This window comes from Larimichthys crocea, chromosome VIII (genome assembly GCF_000972845.2).
Source record: "Larimichthys crocea isolate SSNF chromosome VIII, L_crocea_2.0, whole genome shotgun sequence".
Taxonomy (NCBI): Eukaryota; Metazoa; Chordata; class Actinopteri; family Sciaenidae; genus Larimichthys; species Larimichthys crocea.
Genome location: NC_040018.1, coordinates 25,965,368 through 25,986,674, shown reverse-complemented (window position 1 = coordinate 25,986,674; position 21,307 = coordinate 25,965,368). Strand labels below are relative to the sequence as shown.

The 21,307-nt window shown below is 38.6% G+C and overlaps 1 protein-coding gene across 1 annotated transcript; it reads right to left on the bottom strand.

The window, feature by feature from the left end:
* Nucleotides 1-608: 608 nt before the first annotated feature.
* Nucleotides 609-19,427, bottom strand: adgrg1 (adhesion G protein-coupled receptor G1). The gene is made up of 15 exons (XM_019254023.2): nucleotides 19,271-19,427; nucleotides 12,362-12,434; nucleotides 10,688-10,953; nucleotides 9,461-9,647; nucleotides 9,329-9,374; nucleotides 8,977-9,076; nucleotides 7,605-7,727; nucleotides 7,358-7,474; nucleotides 4,610-4,652; nucleotides 4,395-4,501; nucleotides 4,037-4,152; nucleotides 3,689-3,948; nucleotides 3,488-3,587; nucleotides 3,069-3,346; nucleotides 609-2,363 (listed from the first exon to the last, which is right to left on the bottom strand). Exons 2-15 carry the CDS (start codon nucleotides 12,423-12,425, stop codon nucleotides 2,242-2,244), a joined length of 1,929 nt encoding a protein of 642 aa, XP_019109568.1. The 5' UTR covers nucleotides 12,426-12,434; nucleotides 19,271-19,427; the 3' UTR covers nucleotides 609-2,241.
* Nucleotides 19,428-21,307: the final 1,880 nt, after the last annotated feature.

Genomic DNA, 21,307 nt, shown 5'->3' with positions numbered 1-21,307 from the left:
ATATTGTGCTATAAGCACAGTGAAATGACTGATTTGCTATTTCTCTCTCTTTAAACACCATGATGCTGCCGCTGTGTGAAGAACAGACATGTAATTAGAGAGCTCTTACTAGGGGCAATAGGCCGCTGACGAGTATGTGTCGTTATCATGTCAGTGGGCTTAAACGGCACAATCTGTACACACACAGTACAAGTACAGGACACATAGTAACACCTTTCCTTTACCACTTTAGGTACTTTGGCACTAAAAAGATAGTGGAAAATAATGACACAAATCACAAGTATGTAAAGGAGGACACAATAAAGACTTGTTTCCATTGTGGTTTTTGGTGGAGAAGGAGAGCAAAGACATGAAACAAGTATCAAAATGACACCACAACTCCAACGCAGAGATCACTTCTTGCACCAATGATGAATATGCTGAAGAATAAACAGTGAAGCAAAGTATGTAAGACTTTTATTAATGTACTGTCCAAATGCTTTCCTGGCCACTTTATTATGTGTAACTTTAAACCTCTGCGTCTAGCTTACTCCTTTCTTTATCACACTTTGTCTGCATTGGTTGGCAGTGCAGAAAAAATACATGACAGTAAAAGAAAAATGAGACAGTTAGTTTAAAGCTTTTTTATTGACTTTTAAGTCAGCTTCTTCTAAGAAAGCCCTGAGTATCATGACCTTAGGGGGGGGAAACATAACAGCATTGGTACACAAAGTAGCAGAGACACTGAGAATTTGGAAAACAAGCAGCATGTTTGCAAAGAGAACAACAAATCTAAAATCTCCAGGGAGGAAACACGCAGACGAAGATAAGAAGGAGAGACGACGGAGCAGGAAAACAGCACGGCTCGAATATGCTTACGTTGCAAATGGTACATTTAAACAAACACACAGTCATTAGTTTGTTAATACCCTATATACATCTGCAAAAACAAAAATATACACAATGAAAAGTTCATTCAAATTTACACACTGACTGGCTCCCAACCTTCTTTTCTTTAAGTTACCTTTTTTTAATCATTGAAAAACAGACTAAGTAACATATTTATGGATATTTCATATTATATTTAATGCATAACAACAACAGTACAGAAGACCTGATAAACTGTACAAATAACCCAAATAATGAACACAATAACTGCAGGAAGTTTGTGTTAAACAAGTGATTTGAATTTGTTTTGAGCAGGTTATTTCCTGGAATGTTGTATAAGAGATAAGGTTCCTTGATATGTTTAGGAACTTTTTATGCTAACAATCAAACATACATAACAGGCAGATTCAATGTTTTTGTTTTTTCTCCTTGATGCTTGGTCATTGTTTTGTCAATTCTTTAGATCTTGCAGGATGATGCTGTTTAGCAGAAAGTAGAAGCTCTGAATGTATTTTGCATTTAGATCTTCGCTGTGCCATTATCCTGTGAGAGTATATAACATCATAGTTTTCTTGCTCAGATGTACGTACAGATATATATATATATATATATATATTTTTTTTAGAAGAAGGCCACTTTCCCAGTGAAGTGTTGGCGACCCCTAGTGGGCATTGGTTTGGCAACCAGGGCTGTAAAAGAAACAAAAAAAGTGCAAGTATCACAGTATCTAAAAACTCTGCTGGAGATTAAACAAATTTTCAAACTGGAGTTTAATTTGGTCCATTCTGAATGTGAATATCTGATAATAATTATATTTCATGTTTTTACTAAAGGTCTGAAAACAGTCTGGAAAAATATTCTGGAGTTTATTATAAAATATTCAGCCATTATTTTATAATGCAAACACACTGTATATGAAATCTCTTCAATTACGCAGAATACAGCAAAACAGTTTTTTTTCTTAAAAATTACATAAAATCCAAAGTGCTACTTTAAAAAGACTTTAGCTATAAAGCAAATATTTACACCGTACAAAATACAAAATAAAAAAAGCTTATCTAAGGTTCAAAGGAATTTTCAATAATAATAATAATAATAATAAAAATATAAAGATTTCTTTACAGACAATACAATAGAAATCACAGCAGGGTAACCTGAAATCATTTAACTTCAGCAATTCTTTTGCTTCTATATCTAGAACCAGTCTAGTTTTGTACAAATATACAGTGGGCACCAGGCCCGGCAGTTACTACAGCAGACAGCAACATTTCAGCTGAGGAGTTTTGCTTTTGTTTTTCATAAAAAGCTTAGACCCCAGCAGCTTTGATTCTTCCGCAGAATCATGTACCATACTTGTTTTTTTTTAAAGTCCATCTAACTCTTCTCCTGTAGCATGTGTTGTCGAGTAGATCCAGAACTGGTGCTGCCTAGACCAGAGCCACCAGCCTGTTTCCGGATCCATTCCAGCATGTAGAACCGCAGCATCAGGAGGAAGCCTGGGGAAACAGAACAAAACCAAAAATCTTAAAAACTGGCGGATTCACTGGCAAGTTCTTTTATTTAATATATACAAAACACTTCATTTTATTATTCACTGAACTAAATCAGACATCGTCCATTTGCTGAAAGTTTATCAAGTGCAATGCATGAAGATGTACATATTTAGCTGAATGGCTATGTGCACGAAAGGTTGTTCATAATACAACATGCACCTATTCTAAAGGAACAACTGTGAATATATGGCATGCCTGCTGTAGATGGAGGCCTAATGAGTTGTATTATTAAATGCCACTAGCCAGTTGGTGTAGAACAATATCCAGCTGAACTACCAGTGTGCAGCAAAAATGGGGTTAATGAGTTAATTTTTCAGACCTGAATCAAACACAAGCATGCGACATGTGGGAGGAAACAGCTTTTCTCCTGATAGGCAACAGTAACAGAAGGCCTTGATTAACCATGGCCATTGTCTCATTCCCACACTGATACAATGGGCCACTGGCTCCAAATACAGTTGCCAATCTCTGAAGGCAACAATGAAAATAGTCCTGTCCAAAGACGGACTATATATAGTAAACCTTCTGTTAAGGTGACAGCAATGTAGTAAAACTACACACAAACATGTAACTTATTATGGTTTATGTGAAGTGTTTTTGTTCTCCTTTGGGTAAAACTGTGTTTAACTGTGTGCTGCAAACACAGACCTTGAAAAGAGTTAAGAATGCAGGAGAGGAAGAGAGCAAACTCGGAGAAAGGTCCAAAGTCCAGGAAGGTCAGGCCCCAAGTTATCCCAAAGAGGCAGCTGAGGCCCCAGATGCTGAGAAAAGCCACCCGGTTCTGCTTCCATTCATCCCTGGTGCGGATCTGTCTATAGACCAGGAAGAGCATCACAGTGCCCGAGCACACCAGGACGACCAGGATTGTCATATTGGTGAAGTAGTGGGCCAGCAAGGCCTTGTGGTTGGTAATAGTCATCCCGCACCTGGAAACATCAATTACACTCAGAGAAGGGAAAGCAAACAAGTTTTCTGTAACTGACATTACACCACACTTAAGAGGAGGTGTGATCTATTGTGCTTGCCTTTATTTGTATTTTATTTTGAAAATATGTAATGTTGCTTACATCAGATAAGGATTGTATAGGTCATCGCATGGCTGCACCTCTCTCACTCCATAAATGTCACCTATTATAACCAGGACGATAACAGGAACAGCAGGAAGAACTGGAAAACAGTTTTAAAAAGGTCATTTGTTAATATCATCGTCAACTTAATGTACCAGGAAGTAGATTATATTTTGGAAATATTACTTCAGACAAACTCACCAAAACCCAGCAGGTTCCACACATAGGGCTTTGGAAAGGGGCTGAAAACCATGTAGACCAACCAGAAGGTGTGGAAAACTTCTATACCCATCCAGGCGAAGGAGCTGAGCAAGGTGTAGTGGAGGGCTGCTCCCACCCAGGTGCACACACTCTCTTCGACGTTGGCCAGGACCCCAGTGAAGAAGAAGAGCAGATTGAGCAGAGCAAGAGAGATAGCCAAGCCCAAGTGGATAGGAGTGGACTGCTCCTTAGATCGCCTGCTACAAGGAGAGAACAATGGAAATCAGTTGGTTTATTGTTAAAACTCTTTTTTGATAAACTGCATAAGCCCTCAAAACACTGCTTTACCTCTTCTTGCAGAGAAAAATGATGAGAGCAATACAGCTGATCACAGACACAGCACAGCCCAGAGATGTAATGGAGGTGAGCACCAACAGGTGGCACACTGGGCGAGGCTCCAGTTGCTGTCACAGGAAACAAAGCAATGAGCAAAGCAACAGAGTATTCATACATCAAAATATAAGAGTGTATATGTTCCTGTGTATTTAATCACTATAAACTGATACATGTAACATCGTCTGGTATGTGTGTAAAATCATGTATATGTGTTTTTTCTTAATATTAGTGGTGTGGAGTACAAACATTTAACGTTCTCTCATTTGGTTTCTGGTTTCAGAGATAGCACTGTGTCTGCTGCATGTCTCACCACAAGTACAGAGAAGTAAGTCAGATGGTTACAGATGCACTCAGTGTAGTTTGGTCCATGTTGATGTGTCTTACATCCGTGCACAGACCATTTCACCTGCAAAGGATCTGAACAAATAAACTACAGATTAAACATCCCCGGTTATCATCTATGGGAGTTACAGCAAATACAAATATATATATATATTTGAATATTGTTATAAGCTTTGTTCTAACCTTTCCTGGTGTCCCATGATACACATTCCCTTGCATGCGTTTTCTGAAATAAAGAGGCGAAAGAGATGTGACATTTGTAATCATACTAACAAAGTTTCAGGCACGTTGAAGTAACATGCATCCTTTGATTCAGCAGCCACTGTCAATTACTTAACATCCTACATGCAAAATTTGCTGTGTCACCAGCAATAAAAATAATAAAAGTAGAGGTCATTTATCATTCTGCATACAGTATCTACATGTGTGCACTGCAGAGAGGAAGCAACAGATGGTCTGTTTCTGCAAGACATGGTGTAAGAAAAGAAACCTACAAGTGGTTTTCTTGTGTTCTTGTTGACGCAGACGCCATAGAACTGAAATAAGCCTCTTGGGGGTTTTTTCAACAGCGTATGCAGCAAACCCACAGTTTACGAAGTTATGTGTTAACTAAGATGCACACAATACAGTAACAAGAGAACATTTTCTTGGATCGTATTTCAGTTTTAAAGAAATAGTCTGGGTTCTGCAACATTTGAGAAGAAATGTTACTTCATAATATTTCCCCTTAATTAGCAAGTCAAATAATTCAGTTCACTGTGTGTAACATCAATTATAATTTACTTAGGGAAATTTTTTTCTCAGGTGTTTACCAGGTTTCACAAACATATATATATAATTTTTAATTATCTTTTTATTTAGAAAGGCAGACCCCTATCACATACAACTTTTCATACATACATTACAACTCAGTTTGTCACAAATACAGTGATGTTGAACATACTGCCCTTCTAGAGCTTTCTCCCCTGGATCCAAACTATTCCAGATGGAAATAATAACACAAAAACCATCAAACCGGGGAGCACACCCCTATGTGTCATATACACTCTGTTCACAAAAAAAAAAAAAAAAGAAAATAAAAGAGGGTAGGTTTACACAAAGCATAAGTACAGTCAGATAAAATCAGCTCTGATTGGTTTTACGTACTCAGCCCATTTGGTCCAGATCTTATAGAAATTTTCTCTCTCTACCTTAAGGGAAAAAGAAATCTTCTCCATGACATAAATTTCGTAGACAATATCGATCCATTCGTCAATGGTGGGAGGTTCCACTTTTAACCATTTCTTAGTGATACATTTTTTACTTGCAGCCAGCAATATGGTCAGCAGTTTTTTGTCCTTTATGGTCCATGTTTCAAACATTATATTTCCCAAAAACATGGTTTCACATTGTAATGGAATGTTCACATTAAATATATTTTTAATATGTCTGTGGATTTCTTCCCAGTAGGATTTTATTACTTGGCAGTCCCAAAAAATATGGAAGTGGTTGGCTCCATTTGACCCACAGAGTCTCCAACAAGCATCCCCACTACTCTGATGACATTTCTGAATGGGTGTGATAAAAAATCTTGTTATGCTTTTCCAACAGAACTCCCGCCAAGTGTTTGACCCGGTTGAGATCCATTGTAGTTGACATATTTTCTCCCAGCTCTCCCGTGTCCTTATTTCCGTTTCCCATTTCTTCTTTATATATTCTGTATTTTCTGGTTTGGACAATCGTATGGCATTATATAATTTTGAGATGATTTTGTTGCAAGATCTGGACTTACTTAATGATAAGAATACCTCAATAAATCCCGACTCACCTTTTAATGCCTCTTTAATATTTTTGTTATAATAGTGTCTCACCTGCATATACCTACAAAAGTCTTCTTTCCCTAGACCAGTGGTTCTTAACCTGGGTTCGATCGAACCCTAGGGGTTCGGTGAGTCGGTCTCAGGGGTTCGGTGGAGCCTCCGCCCTGGAATTTTTTATACCATTTGTTACAACATATCTTTGTGAGCAATCGTTTTTTGAGGATGCTGGACATAAAAACTAAGAAAAGGAACAGACTTTGCTGTGAAAATGACATGAGACTGGCACTTGCCAAGGTGAAGCCACGCATATCTGAACTGGTCTCTCAAAGGCAACAGCAGAAGTCACACTGAGGTAAGTTGTTGTGAGTTCATGCACTGTGTTGCTTTTGTTATTTGAACAAGGTGATGTTAATGCACGGTTCATTTTGTGCACCAGTAAAAAAAATCATATTTTATTTTTTACTAAAGAAGGGTTCGGTGAATGAGCATATGAAACTGGTGGGGTTCGGTACCTCCAACAAGGTTAAGAACCACTGCCCTAGACCATGATCCTTCTGTAGGGCCTCAAAACTTTGAAATGCCCCCTTGTCCGAATCATAAGCACACCACTTCATAATCTCGCTTTTAATCTGTCCCACTCTAAGAACTGTTAAGATGGTATTTGAACAGGTAAACATTGAAAAAGGTACAACATACGTGGAAGAATGTTCATCCTGATTGAGTCTATCCGGGAACTTAAACTTAAAAAGGGAATACCGTTCCATTTTTTTTAAGTCAGTTTTTATCTTTGATTTTAATGGACCATAATTTATGTTGTAAAGTTTCGTGAAGTCCCTAGGTAATGAGACACCCAAATATTTAATGGACTCAGCATCCCATTTCCAATTGTACATGATCTTAATTGAAAGTAGAGGGTCGTAATTAAATGTTAATGCTTGGGTTTTATTGATATTAATTTTATAATCAGAAACTAAACCAAATTCCTCTAACAATTTCATCAGTTTTGGGAGTGTCTGAGTAGGTTGTGTTATAATTAAAAATTGATTTACGAATACGATTTGAAAGTACAGATGTAGACAATATGAAGTGGACATTGATCACACTGACAGGCCAAAAAGGCACAAAAACTTACAGGTACGACACCATGGTGAAAGCCAATCCTAATTGGCTCAGGCAGATCAGCGATGATCTCGTTCTCCACATTGATTTCCACGACATCATTAAGAATCTTGACTTTCTCGAGACCGTCCTGAAAGACAAAGACACACACACATCTTTACCTGTCCCTTTACATGATACAGCCTTTCACACACAGAAGAAGTGTTTCAGTCAGAGCAAATGGTGTATCGTGTATCGAGGAAGGGCAAACAGAGCCGTACCTGGAACAGGGAGTTGTTCTTGAAGAAACTGAAGGCTACTTTGCTGGTATTTTTTGCAGCTTGTTTTAAAGCAGGCGGGATGTGGACAGTGATAAGGGGCTCTGCAGGTTCACCTTTAGCAGCCTGGAGAAAAGAACATATACAGATAAAAGGTTTACTGTAAGAGAGGGTACACCAGGGTTTGGGTCAATTTATATTCAAATCAATACATGAACAATGAACAGGGGAAAGACAGACCACAAACCAGGTCATCATCAGTATCAATTCTTAAGTATTGCATTAAATACAGGGTGTAGGAACAATATCGATGAACTAAAATGTTTTTAACTTTGTAAAATTTTAAGTTAAATCAGTGACATTACTTGTGCTTTGCTTGTGATTGTGCATCACAACCCCATGCTGTACACAGCTGTAATTAGTAGATGTGCATGTGGATTACTGGGTACTTACACAAATGGCCCTATTTTAAAATAGTTTGTAGGAAGTCTAAATCTGTCCTCTACTTGTCACTAAAATGCTGCTGCCATTCACTTTCATGTGGCTAACCTCTCACCTATTTTCTATACTAAATCACCACCACCCTCGACTCGACTGGAAATGTTATGGTGGTTACTCATTCACTGGGTTAAAAACCTGCTATAAAGTTAGACCCTGATTAAAAATGGGTACACACAGCCACCAGAATGAAAGAGCCTACTCAGTTGAGATGCAGAGTAGAGACAAGTCAGTGCCTCCTGTCCACTTCTATGTGGCAAACATACTTTGCTTGAACTTTTTTTTTGTAAGTAGCTTTTTTTATTACATGTCTAGCATTAAGTCATTAATTAACTAAGAAATAATCAGTTTTATGAATGACTGTCTTTGCTGTCATAGCTTTCCATTGTTCTAAACAGGCATAAGAGCATAAATAACTGATTTGCTTCATTTCTGATAATGAAGGTTAAGTTCAACCAAGACGAGTAACTAGGACCAATGTGGTCACAATTTTGCTGATGTGGCCTGTGTAGACAGCAGTGTAGGTAAACACATGACGTAAAACAAGTCAGTCCCAGTTCTCAGGTTCAACGTTTTCCTCTTGACACAATAAGCAGCAGTTCAAATGTTGATATGATGATTGAAAGCTCCAGAACACTACTACTAAATTAATCTTGTGTTGGGATTAGATAACATGGAGGGGAAGTCATTAATGTACTCCATGCATTCAACCGACAACCGAGCAAACTCCATCTGCTGAGGAAGATTATGTCATATGTTAAAAAGATCTAGAACTGTTGCTTAATTGATCTCGTGTTGTGATTTTATTACAGATTTTACAGTGAAACTTTAAGTTCTGGCTCTTCTGAATGTGATAAAAAGTCAACTTTTAACTTACAGGTGATGTCACATTGAAGCCTCTGAAATCCTTCTTCATCACAACCTCAGAGCTGCGAGCGCAGGGCTTAACATACCCTGCAGCCAAAGGGTCCTCAACCCTGCATACACACATTAACATACACCATCATGACATTATGTAGACTGTGGTTTTAAACAGTGTTTGAAATAAAAAGGTATGGTTATTTTTGTAACCCCACCTTAACACAGTATAAAGCTTAGCTTCCTGTTTGTAGTAAACTGTATGCACTTCCTGACAGTAAGCTTGGCAATTAAGACAAAGTCATATGAGAAGGAGGATGTTGACATGAACATACGACTTTGACAACAAATGTGAAAAAAGAGGAAATTACATGTTGACTTGGGTGGATCCCTGGTTCAGTTGATCACACAACTTTTCTGAAAATAAAAGGACAATTTTACAAAACTACAAACGATCACACACAAACTCTGTTAAACTGTGGCCCACATTGAATCTTTCTTACTGCAGTCAGTGGACTCGCCACTGAAGTTGTAGGTCGTCATTATTTTATCACTGAGTTTATCATTTCTGACTGATCCACCGAAGATGCCATAGGATGCGTAGGGTGTGTTACTGCCATGAGACAGATCGGTGCAGCAGGAGCCCTGTATGCTGGCAGGCCAGCACAGAGTGAGGTTCTTTCCTGCGACCTGTACAACAAAAACAGACAAACAAAAATAAACATTAAAGATGCATTGTGTGACTTTTCAACCATAAAATAACAGATTTTAATCCACTTTGATGTTACACTGACGTATAATCAGGTGAATGGTGTCCCTTTCATTCCCACTCTGCACCTTGTATGCCCGTTCTTGAAACTTTTTGCTCCAGGTACGATCACCCATACGCAACACATTATGGCACTAAGTTACACAGCATAAAATATTTCACTAATTTTGGTGAAACTGGATCATATTTTATGGAGAAAATGTCACATTAACATGTTTCCTGATGGACAGTGAAGTAAAGTGCTGTGAACTATAGCTGCTGTTAGCTGATAAAGGCATTTTGGACCACTGTGAAGAGGAGGTTTGCAGGCAGGGGAATGCGATTGGTGAGTGAAGCCTGTCATACTGAACAGGCGGGAAATGTAACAGGACTCAGCAGCCTTTATGGACATAATGGCAAAGGCAAAGAGACTAAGGAGGATGTTGACAGAGGAAGCTAAGAAGAGAAACAGAGAGACTGACCAAATAGGACACTGTCTGACATAATATAACCATCACAAATAGACATGTATGACTGTCCATATATATGACAGTGATATTGCACTCTGAAACTGGGGGTGCTAAATTCCAAACAACCAATGTCTACATAATGTCACTTTAAGCTCTTTAATGAGGAATGCAGCATGTAGCATAAACAGTCATCTAAGTATTGCACACATTGCACACACTGGATTTTAGTAGAATGAAAACCATGAAAAGATAAGACGCCTTCACAGATAGGGCGTTTTTCACACCTCTTATTTTAGAGACTGATTAGTTAGTGTCATCCTGTCACATCGAGACAGCCTTGAAAAGGCAAAACAAATCTGCATTTCTCTTCGCCAGTACTTTCATGTTCCTGAGCAAGATGACAGGTGAAAAATGACTTGCCAAAAGAATGCATTATATTGGTTTTTAGATGAGTAAGTAGTAAGATTTTTAGTAAGTAGTGAGGACCCACTACAACATTTTTCTAAATTTACCTGCAGCTTCAACTGGTCCAGCAATGGCTCCCAGTACAGACAGAAGTAACTGTCCTCCTGTGAACCTAGTCCATACTGCTCAAGGGAGACTACGTCAGAGCGCCTGCACTGGGCCGTGATCTTCCCATCGATGGACAGAGAGGTCTTATTGGCTGAGATTGAGACCCCATCACAGCCTGGGGAAAGGTTGACAGAGAGGCTCAGGGAGCCCTTTCCATGACGCCAGGTGCCACAAAATTCCAGGTACAGGTCGTTTTCACTAGAACCTGAAGGAGACAAAAGTAAGCACGCATTAACGAAAGACAGTTTGATGTTTGCAACACAGCGTTATGTTGCAATACTGAAACCAACACTAAAGTTTCAAACAACCAGATGAACTCACAAAACAAAAGCGTGACTTCGTCAAGTTCTGACTTTCTGATTTTTTCCTAAAGATTAGGAAAATTATATTATTTCAAAAGTAGTTTGAAGCCCCATTCCTATGAGCTCAAATAATGGTTAGAAAAATGTATTCTGCCCGTAAATAAACAGGTGTGGCAAGAATTTCAGTCAAAAGCACCCTGTCCCATTTGTGAGGGGCATCATTGGACTTGCTTGTTGCTACTGTAGCCCACTTGGATACCGGGTGGAATCAGGAAGAATACATTATCATACATAATAGTGATAACTGTTAAAATAACAAAATAATAGTGTTAAAATAACTGATGGCAATCTGGGAATGACACAGTCCTTTTATTTTTAATAGAACAGTGTGAAATGTTTTCTTTTTCATTAATGAGAGTGATGGCTTTGTGTGAGAAGTTTATGTGCACACGTCTAACTTAAATTAGACACACGTTTAAATTGTGCAAACTTCACTTGACTTAAATTTGTGTGCATGTATCTGTGAGCATGTGTAACGCTGAGTTTTCAGATTTACAAATGGTAATTAATAACCATAGATACAATTTTAAATGATTTCTGAATCATTTCATAACCTCAGTGTCTTGCTGATTCCCTTTGCACCCTAAATGCCTCGCTTCAAGACACTGACCTCAAGTCAGTTTTCAGTACAAGTGAAACTGCATCGGTAGCAAGTGGATTTTTCCATGTATCAGCATGTTTTAAGAGGCACTTTAGGTGCCTAATTCACAAAATGTTGCACTCATATAGAGATGTAACCAGATCATCTTCCCTACACAAGAAACATGTGATGTATGTTTTAAGTTTCTATCAGCTTTCTATCTATACTCCCAATAACACCCCCACTCCCATATTACACAATACACTTTACACTGATACTGTGAACTCTGTTGCACTGATAATTCTGTTATCTATTTGCACTATTCATAGTGTCTATTTATAAGTCACAATTTTATTCTGTTTCTTTTTATATTTTATTCTATTTTATATTTCCTATACTTTTATATTTATACTGTTATTACCGTGTCTCTTGTTTTTATTTTGAGCCTTTGCAACAAAATTTCACTCAAATGTACATTGGAAATGTGTAGTTGGTTGACAATAAAGTCTGTCTATGTCTTATCTATATTTTCGCTTAAATATCTCCAGACATGATAACATATGCCACATATAGCAGCAGCAGGAGTGGTGGAGCTTCAGTGTGTTGCAATGCAGTTGTGAGAATGAATATGAAGCTATAAGAGATGTTTTTATCTACTGTAGTCATCTTACCTGTGGTGAGGATGATGATCAAGATGGACACAACCCTCAGATCTATGTTCAGTCGGGGCTCCATTGGTGACAACTACCACAGGGAAACAGAGAAAGCAAAATTCATTTGTAAAAGAGGAACAAATCTATAGTTTATTTTCTGCATAGTCAGGGAAAAACAGTCGGACCACACCTATGTTATGAAGTGAAAAACTGAAAACAACTTATGATTCAAAAAATGAAAATGCATTGCGTGCATTTTCTGCCAATGTATTAACTGTAGAAGGCAACTTACAATGAACCACAAACATCTTTCACATTCTTTCCAATTGCAAGCACACAGCCTATATAAAACAAGTAATTTTATCAGGAGGTGGCACAGTTTGACATAATACGTTTTTTTAATGATATTATTCTTATCCAGACGTCTGCTTTGTTATCTGTATGCTCTTATCAATGAATACAAATGAGTTCAGGCTGAAAATACACACAGGGACCTCTGTGTGCTGTTATCAAAGGAAACAGTCTTTAGATTTATCTGACACATGCATGCACACACACCAACGACTCAGTCTTTCCATCCCCCTATAGCAAGCTCGCTTTTCTTGTTTCAAGGACGGAAGTAATATACTTTTTTATTAATACACTACTTTCAGGATACAAAAGTTCCCTGAACAAAAAGCATCAAGTTAGACGTACTGAAAACTGTGTGAGCAACAGATACGCACATACGGTTATGTCACAAGCACAACCATGCCAAGTCACCCAACGCAGTTGCCATCCTAACAACTTTCAAGTTTGACTTTGTCTCGCATGATAACCACACGTCACAGCACTGGCAACAAATAAACACTACATCAACTGTACAGTATGTGTGATGTGGGAAAACGTGTGCAGACATGCAGATCTTGGAGGGGAAACAAATCAGTCGCAGTTGTCCTCAATATCGCAAATCAGACAGGAAACAGTTTAACCACAGGTAAAGCAGAAAGGCAGAAACAGACAGAAAAAGACAGACAAAAAGAAGCAGAGTGCAAGCGCACAGCCTCAGGGGGTCAGCTGGATATTTATAACTACATTCGCTGAAACACACACCTGATACTGGAGAAGGAACCAAGACTTGACAACCACACAGCGTCACACAGACACAGTCAACAGTGCTAACATTAATCTGGCTGGAGCATTATGCATAAGTGATTTTTTTACATCTCAAAATCTTCTGCAGGGTGGACAGAAGTGAAGTCACTGCGTGAGGCAGCCTTATAGTCTCACTGAGGCTGAACTGTCAGGCATAGTGTGAACATTTACAAGCCAGACTCAGTTTGACATTGGCTACAGTTACCATCAAACCATTAAACAAAAATATACAATATATGCACAAATATGTCCTTTTCGGATGAAAATACTGTAAATACAGCCGAGTGCCACAGCAAAAAGCAGTATTTGAAACATGCGGTCATATTTAAAAACAAAAAAGTCACAGATGTAAAAATATTTTTTTTTAACTGAAATTAAACTGAGATTTAAAAAGGATTCCCACCAGTTACTGTGTCAAATACATGATCATTGAAAATGTCAAGAAGTTACAGACGTTAGAAATAATGTATTTCCTCTACAAAAAACAAAAAAGAAACATTTTGGATCTTTGAGTTGAGTGTCAGTCCAGGCCTGAATGAAGAGCTGCAACTTATATCTGTAAACACATTTGTTGTGATCAGATTACATCAGTGAAATCCTGGAACTTATACCAAGGATTTATATTGTACCCTGTGTATATTTCTATAGGTATATTTCTATGTATTTATTTTACCATCTTTTTCCAAGAGTTACATTCTGTACTTCACTGGAGGGAAAGCAGATGGAGGATGCTCTGGTAATTATACAGCTGGTTTATAGTCATCGCATCAAGTGTTATCTTAATATTAGCCTGCGCTCGCTTGTACCGTCAAAATACAGTACACGGCAGTAACTGGAGTTTCACACATTACATAATCCGTTTCATTTTGACTAAATCCTGTGCTGAGCTGAAGAACATGAAGACTGTGTGAAACCTTTGTATATTTTTAAACTCACTTGGCTGCTTTGTGGTTTTGACACTTCCCATATTTGATCACTCAAAAGCAACATAAAAAAGTTCGGGGGAAAAGGACTTATGTGACTTAGTGGTTTTATAATGAGGAACTGATATAGACACATACACACACCCTCGTGCATAGAGGAATAGAGCAGTGTAATGGTTTAGCAAGCAGCAAATTTACCTAGTGACTTATCAACCTTACTTTGTTTTCCACATATGAGCAGCAGTTTTAAACATAAAATATGTAAAGCTACAGGATTTTCTGTGGTTATTAACACAACAGTCTAATATCATGTCTCAGCTACTTAGGCAAATCAGTAAACAGATCAACAGTGGCAACAGAGTACACAGTCAAGCAGCCCTATGGTTGGCGGTCTACTATGCTACGGCAGAAGCTTACTGTGGTTGCACTACAGCCATCCTACATTAGCCCATAAAACCTACTTCTCACAGAAGGTGGTAAATGTAGTTGTATCAGTATCTATCTGGTTATGTCATAAACTCTTCTTGAAATTCAAGAGAGCGGAGCGTTCATTCTCAAACTTGGAGACAGTATGAAGACAAATCAAAACCAAAAAATTCCACCACATGTCATCAGATCAGTAGGATGCAGCTTACTTAGTTGTGACAAATATGGCTCATGAGATATAAATACTGAAACTTTCATCACAACTGATCATTAAGACGATGCGATACTATTGAAAGCTCCAGAAAAAGCTAGTAAGTGGACACTTTTTAATAAAAGGATTAGTTACCACAGAATAAGTAGTATACCAAAGTCTCTAACAGTCTCGGTTTGTATGTTTACAGGACCAATAGCGGACTGCCATTTACTGAAAGTTAAGGAGCTTTCTGAGATTGTTCATCCAATAAAATGCTGAATTTGTACCATAACACAACATCATCTATGCTTTATTAAGAGCTGGTAGTTATAAAATAACAACAACAATAAATCTAAAATGGGATTTTACACAAAGTAAACAGAACAAACAATGTCCACATTGACTAGATCAAACCAGGAGCACACAGCCATGTTTTGGACTGAAATGATGACATACAACTCAACAACAATACTGACAAGACGGTCATTGAGTTTCACACTGGTGGTGAATTCACCCACAGCATTTAATGTGTGAGTCACGTCAGCCTTGACCAGAGCCGCTCCTTATGGCTCACTGACTATAGACAGTTTATTGATGAACCAGACCTCTAGTTGCACTGAGGAAACAGTAAACCAGTGTCACCCCACCCACACACATCTAGCTACAAGTATGAACAAGACTAGAAGGCTCAGTTGTCGAGATATGTTTGAGAGAAGGCGAATGTGTCCCACACGAATGACTTTGTGTAACTGTGCATGTATGCAAACGTGTGCCCTATATACACACACACACACACACACACACACACACACACACACACACAAGTAACGTCACAGATTCAAAGCGTTAAAACAATGTAGAAATATTCTACACAGGGTACACAGTGTGTATGGGTGATTACATTTAACATAAAAAGTGACCTCTCCTTTGTATGGGTCTTGATAACAGAGCAATTATTTACTCTTTCTCAGCTCAAACAAACATATTCTTTCTCTCTCTCTTACACATTTCAGCTTGCAGAATTGGTATGAAATGTAAACTACCTCTCTCTCTCTACCCCCGCACCCTCTCTATTGTCCCCGTGCAGCGCCTAGGCATCAATTGAGCACAAGAATTTCCCCTTTTCTTTCACTTCCCAGCTCTTATGCGTGTGTGTGTGTGTGTGTGTGTGTGTGTGTGTGTGTGTGTATGTGTAAAAACGGTACGCACTGACCAAAGCCTGGCAGAAATACATGTGTGCGAGTGCTGGTATGCAGACTGGGAGACTGCTGGGACCGTAGACTTCTCACAGTCATCCCGAAACCTGTAGCTTCAATGCGCTTGTGACACCTACACACAAGTGGAATGATATATGTCGGTGATGTGTGAACGCATGCATATCCTCCAGCAACCCACACATGTGTGAATGAGACAGACAGCCCCCTGTAACCTCTCGACTTTCCCGTAAAATTTCTCCATGTCTGCATAATGTAGGGGTCTGACTCATACCGTCACACTCAGGCGAGCGCATCTATTATTAATCATCTTCATGAAATCTCACGCATAGTAAAAGGCAGCCAAAACAATGTGTGAAACTCACAGCAGCTGTGAGTGACAAACACCAGAGAGAACAATGAGCCATACACTTTCATCCAGGCTGACTACTACTGGATGAATTACCATGCAGTTGTGTACAAATATTTGTGGTCCTTTGAATTTTTTCCCATCAATGACACCATACTTTGTGATGAAATATCTTAACAACATTTGGATGGACTGTCAGGACATTTGGTTTCCACCTGAAAAACGATATGTTGTGTTTACTGCTAGTATAACAGGTGAGTTATAGACTTAGCACAGTTGCCATAAATGGGGAAAGTAGCTACAGGGACCAAAACTTTTTTTTGTACCAGGTAGTAAACATGTTTCTTTCTGCTGTGAAGTTAGACATTTTAATATGGGAACTTATGGAGGTTTAATTGTTAACCACAAAAAGATGAATTGTCAGATTTGACTGTGAATTATATAAAATGCTGATCTGGTTTTTACGCTACAGCTGCACCACAGATCTCAATTTCAAATCCTGTGATACAGTATGGAACCTGTTTTCAGTACAGTATATGCTGCCTAACAAATACCACTTTCTGCCCTTCTTAAAGATTTTAAAGCATCTGAATATCACGTTTTCTGTGGCTGCTTTTCATGTCTGTCTGCATTAAATATTGTTTCCTTTCCTTTTCAGTTTTATCAGTACTTTTTTGTGTCTCATTCATCTCTTGGAATAAACCATTGCTTACGCTGCACATTTTAGTTTCAGCTGAAAACAAACCTCAACACACAGACACGTTTGGATTATTATTTTACACCCACATTTACAGAAGACCGAGTTAGCGGTTTGCGTTTGACGTTTCAGTTTGCATTTACCCCACTCCTTTACAAGCAGCAGAGGGAGGGAGCAAAGAATGTGCATGGACGAGTAATCCAAGGAACAAAAGCGGCTCTTTGTTGTCAGGCCTTAGAGCTGAAGTGACAGCCAGCTTGAATAAAGGTCAAAGATCACTGGCTGGTTTGGAGGCTGTTTAAGCCAATGGTTAAAATACGTGCACGGTAAAGAACACTTTGATTTGTGAAATTAAATAGATTTAGCTTGTAAGATATTTTGATTTATTTTCCCAGCTTTTAAGAGTTTTCCTTCAAGCGTAAGGATGAAATTAAATACAGGTACATTAAAACACAATACTCTTTCTACTGAAGCCTCACTGACCTCATTTGTCTTGACTCATTTGCAGAAGGTGTTGCTTTTTGCACTGTGCCACAATGTTGTGCACTGCCGCCAACATAGCTACAATATAAGATAAGGGTTTGTTTTCCTTACTCACAACAACAGAAAAAACAACTGTCATGCCATATCATGTTGCCTTTTGACATAATGATTTACAGTTTGAGGTATCAGCAGCTTTTCGTGAGTGAAAACGACACACTAAGCTAACCTCCTGAAGAAGGTTCTGAAAGTGAGATTTGACACATCTAATTGAAAGTATTCATAATAACTTGGGACTTTTTTTCCCTTCTCACCAGATGCAACCAACACACACAAAAACAAAAAACAGCAGCTGTGTCAAAGCAGGCATGAGCACCAAAGTTTCAAGTTGTACTGGAGCACTCGATGTAATAAGAATGATGTGGAATGTACCCTGGGCTACATTTGTGTTAGGACCTTGCATTCTTGCCGATAGCACCGTAGTGATAAAGTGTGCATGTCTGCACGAGTGTGTATGTGCTCCGTTATCTGTATCTTGACGTCCTTTGTGAGGAAATTGAAGGAGCAGGTGGAATTCTGCAGATATGTCCTTCGGGGTTATGAATAAATCAATAAAACAACACACCCACGCACATGGACAGACAAAAGCCAGCATATTATTAGGGCTAAATCACCCCCAGCGGCGTGGCCTTTGCATGTAGGTCACGAGGTTCATTTTGCCATCAGGGGCTTTCTTTTCCTCATTATTAAAAATGAAGTCAGCACAACAGAGGAGGGGTTCCCGCAATGAGTCACACATTCACTGCAAAATTTACATTTCACATTATGCCGTGTTTAGTTTAAAAAAAAAAAAAAAAAAAAAAAAAAAAACGGTCACTTGAAAAACACGAAGGTGGGAGCGTTGCATGGCGGGGGGACAAACGGGGTGCCCCCCGAGGTGTGGGGGGTGGGGTGTGTGGGGGTGAAACCGAGGGAGATGGGGGGGAGGGGGGAAACAGGAAAACCACATTTTACAGGTGTGAGATGAGCCACCGAGTATCTGCTCTTTGCCTTTGCCGTCTGCCTTTCAAAATATGAACACATACATCACCTCTAACAGGGACTTAAGAAAACCAACCACAAACACACACACACACACACACACACACACACACACACACACACACACACACACACACAACAAGCAAATTGGAGATTAATGAATAAAGATAAGATCAGACGGTGTGCTGTAATTGAACACAAACAGTAGAAGACCTGACAATTGTATTATTAATTATAAATAGCTAATCAATTTAGGTCTGGTGTGCATGATCATTTAAATCCTACTCATGGGCACACATCAGGTTTACCTCATTATTACCAGAAAAAAAAACATATTTAAAAGGTTACTAATGGAGTTGCTAATGAAAATCAGACATGCAGAGTGATTTTACGGCATTATAGTGTTGTAATCTGGCTTGTTTATATAGTAGAATTATCAATTTGAAGACAGTATTTTTACTTAAGCTTACCTAGAGTAGTTTTTTCTGTCAGTAGTCGTGGTTTCACAGTCTCCAGTTTAAAACTTACACCCAGTGTTAAAAACAAACTGGACTCAGTATAAGAGCGGAAAAAAAAAGGCGTTACACACCACGGTGACAACTGCGGATGAACGCTCAAATTCAGTCAATAAAACAGGTTGACCAGTCTGCGGATGAACGCTCAAATTCAGTCAATAAAACAGGTTGACCAGTCAAAGCCACACAAAAAAAACACTTAACCCGTGTTAAAATGCTGTTTTTTTTTTCTTCTTTTCCTGATGATCTCCGCACTATTAAAGATGTTTCAAAAAATCTAAATTTCGAAGAAAAAGACGCCGGTGCCAAACGTTGGCTGAACCGTCTGTCCTCGCGGAGACACTGCCAGCGCGAGCGAGGTGACTGACTGACTGACTGAGTGTGTGAGCCATGGCTGGCTGCTGCCGAGCTGCTTCCGGTTATGACTTTCAGAACACATCACCCAATCAGAGAAACAAAACAAGGAATGAAACACCGTCCAGTTATGGGTCAAGAATTTATGCTCGAAAAATTCCCACATTTTTTAAAACAAATTCTCTGTTGGCTAATTTGAACATATGTTCCAACCAACCAACCAACCAACCAATCAATCAATCAATCAATACTATTATTTATTTATGTTCCATGTTAAGACTTAGAGAGGTTTATATCTTAAATGTCCACTTCTCCTGAATGCATGCTCATAAAGTCACTTATTAAAACAAGGTGTAACCAATTCAATTCAATTCAATTCAATTTTATTTATATAGCACCAACTCATAACACAAGTTATCTCCATGTAGAGGAGGTCTAAATCGTACTCTTTATAATATTATCTACACAGACCCAACAGGAACAAGCACTTGGCAATGTTTTCTTTAACATCTACTGTATATTATCAAATATTATGAAAGTGGCCTTTGCCTGTTGTAGTATATAACTTTTTCCAAGGACAAAATCTGCACTTTTATATATTTATTTTCTGTTCATTTGGATTTTTGTTAACAGCAAGTAATGTAAAATATGACCAAAACTGTACAAAATATAGATAAACACACCCACAGTACACAGCAGGATTATTAACCATGCTGTTACCTAGTTAGCAAAGAGGAAATGTATATTATTATTGTTAGTCAGTAAAGAGGTGCCAAGTCTTATTGGAGCTCGATACCACCTCCCCAAGTGGATTTAAGTTTTTTTATTTTAAGGTGCTTCTGAATCTGAATGCCAAAACATATGCCAAAAGGAAAGTCAAATGCAACCTGTGCTTTTATTTTACAGGGAAAGTAATTTCCTGGTTTTCTTCTACTATCTGGGTCTGACTTGACTGCTGCCAACAATAAGGTGTGGGAAACCAGCCAGCCACACTGTCTGGAAGCACAGAGAAAGGGCTTCATGGATTGGGTGATAGTACAATCAGTCAGCTCCCTTTCCAAAGCCACTCTACATCCAAGTTGTAAACACACCTCAGCGTTACATAGCATTCAGACCTATAGCCTTTCATTACATTGTAAATAAACACAGGTGGACTTACTCTTAGTATGTTCCATTAAGTGTCCCAGTGACAGTTACAGTTAACCAGCATGTACAATAACAGGACCACCCCTTAGTGGAATGCAGCTATCATTAGTACACCAGTTTCCTGCTATGGCATGTCCAAATGTCAGCTGTACCACTAGTCCATTATATCTAATAACCATCCTACAGTGTATAAATAGATTAATATTATTCACTGGGGTAAGACTTGTTTTACTTGGGCCATCATGAGTTAGACATGCACAAGTGCTCCTGGAGATGTGGGAGCCCTGTCACAAGAAACATGTTATCTTGGTTATCTCCAAAAGCTTTAACAGAGCCCTCTGTGCATGATGTCTTTGATTTTTATTATTTTTTTCTGTGATATTGATCTATGCAAGCATGGTAGTGCACACATGTACTTCAATGCCACAGGCAGTTGGCACCCTACAGGTTACAGATGTAACCATCATTATCCTGAAGATGTTTTGAGTCTTG